We start from the raw sequence: 8,632 nt of genomic DNA, 5'->3' as shown, positions 1-8,632 counted from the left end.
AATTTAGATATTTTTAGATTTTTTTTTCGATAAAGAATAAGCTCTAGAAATTGAAAAAAAGATTTGGTTCCTTGAAGAATAATAATTATGGTTCTCTATTGAACTTTTTCCATATATATATATATATATATATATATATATATATATATATATATATATATATATATATATATATATATATTTGTGTGCAGGTTGTTTGGTTCCTTATTGTTTTGACATACATATTTGAAGTAGCTTTCCCCCACTGACAAATTGGAAACAATGATGAAATTGGGTCCACGACCATTGCGATCAGGAAATAATTGGGAGGAAAGTGGGATGAGTGAAATTGTGCAAATATTAATTTCATATGACAGCGACAGGATCTGTTCGATCCAGTTCACATACGTTCAAAATGGTGGCGTGCGGCATTCAAAAAAATATGGACAAGACTGTCGCGTGGGATTTGATGCAGTAAGTACGATTGTTTTCAATTCTTTACTTGTTTCAAATGCTAAATGCTTCCAGTTACTTTCAAGTATTTGATTGTCGTAAAACATCTTTCAAAGAGATTACTTCATCATACAGTTTTAGTGTAAACATGAATGTTATAAGTTATAACATCATTATTTTGTAACTCATTGCTGTTCAAAAAAATATATTTTGTAACTAGTTATTATATATATATATATATATATATATATATATATATATATATTTTGTCTTATCGAAACGAGAAACAGATACCGATTTTGGGGTTTAGGTTGTTTGGATGAATAAATTTGTTTGTTAGTCTCAAAGCCTAACTATATGTTTGTTTGGATGAATAAACTAGTTATTATATTCTGTTGTATCAAAGTTCTTTATTTGTATTTGTGTATTTGTGTAAAATATGCATGTCTTTGTGTGCACATGGATGCATACAAGTACATAAAAAGTTTTTTTCATAAGAATCTTGCCTTGTTACAAGAATCTAAAGTTATTTGCTCATTTAAATGTTACTTGCCTTGTTACAAGAATCTAATTATCGTTATCATACGACTTTGAATGACTGTTTTTCTAAATTTACATTCTCTATTTATAAAATATACCACATATAATTAAGGTGGTACATACTATCTTGCTAGCTCCACATTTAACTTCTTTTAAGTGTTCCAGTTTTATTTGCATTGAACAATATAGGTGACATTTGATTATCCGTCTGAGTATTTAACTTCTGTAAGTGGTCGCTATAATGATGATGATCGATTGACTTCTATTGTGTTTGGCACAAACAAACGTAAATATGGACCCTTTGGACAGACATCCACATCTACAGAAGGCGAATTCAACTATAAACTTGGAACGAGGTCCTCTTTTGCAGGTTTTTATGGAACCGTTTGGTATGGTTTAGTGTATGCTATTGGAGTCTACGTCAAGCCCATCCAGTCTCTTGCTGAACTCAACAACAAGCCCATTGAGTCTCTTGCTGAAGTCAAAACTGAAAAATGATAGCTCAAACTCAAAGTATTTATACATTAATGTTATAAAGAATTTTAACACTTTGTTTGTTTGGATGATATATAATGACTATCTTTTTGGATGATATATAATGATCGTCTTTTTTGAGTTTTACTGATTTGGTTCACCTTTGTTGAGTCAAAATCATGTATTGAAAACATTAAAACAGGTTTATGTGATCATATTTTCAAGACAAAATTACAAATATTGTGTGTGGTGGAATGTTCACCAAGTGTCCTAGAAGGTGTTATATGGATGAAAGGGTGAACTATGTTGATTTTGTGGATGTGGGTGTATTCTCATACCACAAGTCAGATGATATTGATGAATGAGTTGGGGTATAACAATGGAGGCACAATGTATACCGGTTCTTGATTCGATACGCTGATTTAGATTATGTTTTACTTTTTGGTGATGTTACTATCACCGGTTCATTTTATGTAATGAGATTTATATATGTTTCATAGGGGTTTATATGTTAGTTTTAATACAAGGTTGGAGGTGCAGAGTACACACTTGTATTAGTCTGCTACCAAAAGAGTGGTGACCAAGGGGGGCGCACCCCTTTATGGGGTTAGAATCATGTATTATCTAATTCCTGGTTCTTTTTGAAACATATGAAAATTACACGCACCGTATTCTCTCTTGTTCTTGATCAATTTTTTGTGCCTAGATTCTTGATTGTTCATTTAAGGATTATCCAATGCGATTTTTTCGTAACCCAAACATAGAGGAAAAATATTAATTCGGAAAGTGAACCAACACGGTCATTGAAGAATCTAGTGATTACCAATTCTATTTCTACCTTATTTTCTAACATTGCTCATATTAGCCGTCTCTTGTATTTAATTATATTTGTATGTTGTTATTAGTTAGCCCATGTATATTTTTGGTATGAATTGGCCCATGACCTTGCTATTTTGTATATATTTCTAAGTATAGTGCAAATCCTGATTATGGGAAAATATCTTGTAACATGGTATCAGAGCATTGGCTCCAACCCTAGCTAGCCGTTGATCATCCCTTTCATTTGGTTCCTTTCTATTGACAATATGATTCCTCTTGTCTTCTTCTACCTTCTTTCTCTTCATTATCCATCAATAGTTGCTCCTATCAAAAAACCGTATGAGATTACTAATATCAAATCAGCCGCCCCATTAACACTTGATCTTGAACGGTCGAACTATGATGTCTGGCGTGAATTGTTCAATACTCATTGCATTGCATTGCATTGGATATGGGGCGTGTGACCACCGTGTGATTGCTAATGACAAACATATGAAACAGACTCAAATCAACTTTTATTGTCAGTTCTTGGATCTATGAACCCTATCACAACAGTTACTTCAAATGATCTTAAAGAAGAGTGCAATCACAAGCCATATTTGGAAGAGCATTGATGACCTTTTCTGGGACAACAAGGATGCTAAAGTGATTGGACTCGACAATGAGTTCCGCAACATTGTCATGGGAGATTCATCTGTCACCGAATATTGTTCTCGAATCAAGACAATTTTACATTTCTAAACATCCTAGACAAACACAACTAAAAGATGAACTATTTTTCATATTCATATTCATCTTCAGATGATAATGATATGTTTTGCATACATTCCTTAAAAGGACAATCATCATGTTAGCTCAAGAAGCTAAAATCAACTGTCATCAAGAAGACTAGAACATCAATAAATACGAACTGTAACGCTGCACACAAACTTCTAGTATGTGATTACTTTGTCAATGATTGCTTGTACGACCATATGGCATAGGGGTGTGTATGGGATGGTTTGAGGTGGTTAATAGCCGAAATCGAATCATAACCTAAGCATTCGGTTAAGACATTTCTTAAGCAGTGGATGGTGGTTAAAATTGCTTTTGGTTAATGGTTAAGTCAGTTATGATTATAGTTATCGGTTAATATTGGTTAACTATAAATATTAGAATTTATTGATAAATACAATGCATCTTTATAAAATGTAAGCAACGAAAAATACATTGTTCTAAAAAGTGATATGAATATTTTTATATGTAATCTATTACATAATAAGATATTTAATTTTTAACTCATTGATGTTTTAGTTGATTGACTGAAGAATTTATATCAGAAAAAGGGCTAAAAAGAGTCACAATGCAATCAAAGAAAAGTAAAATAAAACTAGCACAGAAGACAAATTAATCGCCAATGAAGCCTAACCAATGATAGAAGTTAAATTTTTTTATATGAAAAAACTTAAACAACGACAAGCATATTAAATAGATTACTATTCAAATAGATTGCCATTGAATCAATTCTAGTATTAATGTATTATATATGGACTTAAGATTTTTTAAAATTTGTGTTGGGGTATTATTATCAAATTATTGTATTAAATAGTTTAGCATTTAAATAATAATCATCTTCTCCTACTTAGGCTGGACGGAGTCGTGCGCTACGCGACCCTCGCTATGGCTCACTACAGTCGCTGTACACCGCCCCTTGGCCCTCGCCAGGAGGTTCGCTAAGGGATTGTCACTACCGGCTAAGCGAGAAGAGAGAGAAAGGGCTGCAATGATTTGATTGGCTATTGAGTTTTGACTTAGTTCACCTCCTCTTCTTTCTTCTCTGTCTGCGTTTCCGCTGCCGTCGTTCACATCTCCGGTTTGATCGAGCTATTAAGCCCCTCAACACTCAGGATACAAAAAATAGGATTTTTCCAGCCGAAAGCAACTTCGTGTTTGCTGAAACCCTATTTGTTGAAAATGGATTTTACTTGGAAGCAAATGGGCTCTGTGAATTAATAAGGGTAATAAATCTTAAAACTAGTATAAAATAAGGGTTGTGCTATAAGTACCCCCTTAACCAATTTTACCCCCCTAACATCAATCAAATCAATTTTTTACTTTTGATTTGACATTATTATTATTTTTTTCCTTTTTGTTTTTGATTTTTTTCCTTTTATTTTATATTTTAATATTATTACTATTAAATTCGGATGACATTTTAAAATTCGGTAAACATTATAAATTCGCACGACATTATAAAATTCGAACGACTTTTTTGTCCGTAATTAAAAAATATATAAAAAATATTTAAAAACCGATTTTATATAGCCGTTTGAATTTATAATGTCTTCCGAATGTTAAAATTTTGTGTGAAATTTATAATAATAATAATAATAATCAAAATATAATAATAATAATAATAATAATAATAATAATAATAATAAAGACTTAAAAACAAAATAGGAAAAAAACAAAAAAAAAACAATAAAAGACAAAAAGTCAAATCAAGGAGGGTGGAATTGGAATAGGAAGGGGATACTTATACAAAACCCCAATATAAAAAGTAAAAACAATGATTTAGCATGTAAAAATAGTTCACTCGTCAAAATCTTACCTTTAATTTGAACTTTAAAGCAAATTTTCGAAAAGGAACATATATTTTTCGAAGAATTATATATTATAAATAAATCTCACATTTATTTCAAAAGATCTTTCTGCTTAAAGGATCATTATGTTGGAGGTGTGAACTGTGAAAGAAAAAGCATATGATCATATTTAAGCAGAACGGCCGGGAAATATGGGATCCAACGACTTCTTAAATCCTTTATTTTATTTTCTTCTGCCACCTTTTCATTAATGTGGCCCCATGTGTCATAAAATCAAATAAATTGTATTTTAAATACATTATAAAAGAACATCAACCAAGTTTCACGATCGATTAATATAAGTTATTTTAAGAAAATGTTAAGAGGTCTGACCATCATAATCATACAATTAAATCCTACCGACTAATATTAATTATTTTATCTGGTATTATTAGATTTCATGATGTTAAAATTCAAAAAGCGGCATGTTTGAAAATATTAAACTTAATTAAAGCGATTATAGCCATAATAAATATGAATATAATGCTTAAATATGTATTTATATGTACTTCAATTATGACTACAGTTCAAAAGTCGTATTGAACACCCATATAGTTAGGCTTTGAGACTAACAAACAAATTTATTCATCCAAACAACCTAAACCCCAAAATCGGTATCTGTTTCTCGTTTCGATAAGACAAAACAGCAAACAGTTACGAGACGCATCGATTTGTGGGATTAATCTTGTGATTCACCTTCTTTTTCTTTTTCTTTTTGTATACAGTTTACTAGAATCGGTTTCTTCTTTACAATTTTGATCGGATTCCATGATCGAATCTTCCCCAGGGTTCTTATCTGAACATCTACTGATTCATTTTCAAATTTGAAGTATTGGACGTTGATGAGTCGCTGTGGCTTTCCGATCAGCGAAGTGTTTGCGTGGATTTTACATTTGGATGTTCTTTGACGTGCAAAGGTAAACTATTTCGAATGCATACAAACTGTTTGTGGAAGTGTCTGTGAGAAGTTTTTGCATCTGTTCTTCTCCTTTCTCATGTTTGGGTAAAATATATTTTGCCTTTTGGCGTTGTTCTTGAGTTGTTTTTTCATTATCTTTAATTAATAATTATGTTCTTGGACCTGGGCTGTTCGAGGTTCCTAATTTTCAGTCCAAAACACTTTCAAGTCGACTTTTCTAAAGAAGGGCTTAAATCCGCATCTATATTCCATATTAAATCACAAGAAACCTTAAAAATGATAATGGTAAATCTTTCAAGTTCTTCAACTACCCATATTTATACTAATAATATAAACCTTTCATGCTTATTTTGCAGAATCTTTGGTATATATTAGAGGCTTGATGTTATGGGATAGTGAATATCAATCTTAAAATGACAGAAAACAACACAGATTCAATAATGGGAATAGAAGAAACTGGCAAATCTTTAAAAGAAACTCTTCGTGCTCAACAACAACTCCTTCAAAAACTTTACAATGAATTAGATGTAGAAAGAGAAGCCTCTTCTTCAGCAGCTAGTGAAGCATTAGCAATGATTCTTCGTCTTCAAGGAGAAAAAGCTTCTGTAAAAATGGAGTCCGAGCACTACAAAAGATTAGCAGAAGAAAAAATGTGTCACGCAGAGGAATCCATTGAAATATTCGAAGAACAAATTCACCAAAAAGAAATGGAAATTGCTTCATTAGATTGTCAACTTCAAGCCTACAGATACAAGCTAGCAAGCTTAGGGTTTGAAGATATTGGAGCCAATGAAACAAGCCATGAAAGTCTTTTGAGAAGAAACTCTGCACCCCCAAAACTTCTGAGACTTGCTTATTTGAAAAAAAATCGATCCATAAGTCCAGATTCTGATATAAATTCAAGAACATTGGATGAAAATGTAGGGGAAGATGAAAGTCTTGATTTAGAGAAACAAAGTTATTGGGATCAGATTCGAAAGTTGGATAAGATAGTTGAAGAGATGGCAGATGATGAATATGTGAATTTAAGGATCAAATCTTCAAAATCTTCATCTGGGTTTCCTCAAATAAATGAATTAGATGAAAATCAAAGTGTCAAAAAGTTGGAAAACGATGAGATGCCTTCGGATACTTGTTCTTTAAGTGTGCATGATGTTTTTGAAGTACCTGAAATTAATGAGGTGGAAGATAATGGGAAATTGATCTTGGAAAGTGAAAATAAGTTGGAAAAAGTTTTGATTTTTCCTGAAGAGGCTATAAAATCATACGAAAAAATGCTACTTTTGAAACAGAAAGAAAAGGAGGTATTTTTGCCTAGAGAGAATATTGTTGTGGATTGCCACATGGCGATTGATTTTCCAGTTGAAGGGTCATCTCAACAAGTGAAGAGAAGAATGGAAAGAAGAGAGGATGATATAGAAGATGAACAAATTGGGATTACAGGAAAAGAAGAAGTGTTGAGATTGTTAAATGAGATAAATCAGAAATTGGATTCGATACAATTTGAGATCAGAAATGGAAACAAGAAAAATGAAAAATTGTCTCAGAGCTATGACTTGCAAATGCTTCAACTTTCAGAGGTATTATTATCTTTCACTTTCACTTTCACTTTCACTTGTGTGTGTTTGGTTGATGGGAAATTTGAGTTAATTACATTTTTGGTCCCTAAAAGATTTCTCTTGTAATTTTGGTCTTTATTGGGAATAACTAATAAGTATGTTTTTGTTGAAATATATATATATATATATATATATATATATATATATATATATATATATATATATATATATGCACAGGCAATGCTGCACTTTTGGCTGTAATGTGATTTAACAATCTTCCTAATTGCTGCTACCATTACCATGTAAGTGTTTATGTTTCTAACTACGAGGTTTGGTGTGTAAAGTGAGAGTGGTTCTTGTGATTTGATTGGTTGGTGGCTTTTTAGATTTGTTTGTACCTATGGCATATATACTTGTACATATCATACTGTATTTTTGAAGTCGCAGTTGCAGTGAAAGTTGACTCGATAGTGGTGGAATTGTATTTTGAGATAACACTAAATGAATTCTTGCAGTGTAATTGTTGATTCTGTTTAAGATACTTGAAGTATAATTTTTATAGTTGGTATTATTTATTTATTTTATTTTTCTATCGTGGGTTTGACTGTTGTAAATAAATTACAATTCAGATTAGTTTGTTTTCATATGATTTGATTGGCACCTATATTAGTGACTTCCAACCAACCTTTACACGATGTTCTCATGGTTTTTTGGGGATAAAAAGGGAGGCAAAGATAAAGAAAAAGAAGTAAAAAAGAAAGAAAACAAAGAAAAAGTTGTGATTCTGATTTTGTTGTATGTGGAAAAGGGTAGGTAGATTCTATGTTGTTTGTTCTTTTTAATCTTTACTTATGATATTTGAAAGGGAAAATAACATAAAAGCCCTTAAGTTTTCACAAAAATGTCGGTTTTACCCTTGGACGTGTTTTATGTCCAGTAAAGCCCGAAGTTTTGTTTAATTTGTTCATTTTTACCCTTGTAGCCGGTTTCCAGGTAACCTACCGGTTACCTAATGCCATTAAAGCCCTTGAATTTTCAAAAATGTTTGAATTTACCCTTAAATTTTTCAAAAATGTTCGGATTTACCCTTACATTGATTGTTGTTATTATTATTATTATTATTATTATTATTATTATTATTATTACATTTTTAATTGTATAAAAATATTTTATACATACATTTTTAAATGTATAAAAATATTTTATACATTTTAATACATTTTAATACATTTTTAAATGTATAAAAATATTTTATACACACATTTTTA

At 31.2% G+C, this 8,632-nt stretch overlaps 2 protein-coding genes across 3 annotated transcripts; both read left to right on the top strand.

Moving 5' to 3' along the window:
• The first annotated feature begins 261 nt into the window (after positions 1–261).
• LOC145130967 (inactive protein RESTRICTED TEV MOVEMENT 1-like) lies at positions 262–1,470 on the top strand. Its single transcript, XM_079065714.1, has 2 exons — positions 262–453; positions 1,162–1,470. The coding sequence occupies exons 1-2, from the start codon at positions 262–264 to the stop codon at positions 1,468–1,470; spliced, it is 501 nt and encodes a 166-aa protein (XP_078921840.1).
• A 3,942-nt stretch (positions 1,471–5,412) lies between these two features.
• On the top strand, positions 5,413–7,925 carry LOC145134437 (uncharacterized). Of its 2 annotated transcripts, none has more exons than XM_079069285.1 (3): positions 5,413–5,803; positions 6,162–7,385; positions 7,602–7,925. In XM_079069285.1, the coding sequence occupies exons 2-3, from the start codon at positions 6,219–6,221 to the stop codon at positions 7,623–7,625; spliced, it is 1,191 nt and encodes a 396-aa protein (XP_078925411.1). In that variant the 5' UTR covers positions 5,413–5,803; positions 6,162–6,218; the 3' UTR covers positions 7,626–7,925. The 2 variants fall into 2 exon arrangements, with proteins under 2 accessions (XP_078925411.1, XP_078925412.1); XM_079069286.1 differs by lacking the exon at positions 5,413–5,803 and adding an exon at positions 5,844–6,090.
• Positions 7,926–8,632: the final 707 nt, after the last annotated feature.

The sequence above is a fragment of the Lactuca virosa genome, chromosome 8 (assembly GCF_052849685.1).
Source record: "Lactuca virosa cultivar CGN04683 chromosome 8, Lactuca_virosa_CGN04683_v6, whole genome shotgun sequence".
Taxonomy (NCBI): Eukaryota; Viridiplantae; Streptophyta; class Magnoliopsida; order Asterales; family Asteraceae; genus Lactuca; species Lactuca virosa.
This window is presented reverse-complemented; position numbering and strand designations above follow the sequence as displayed.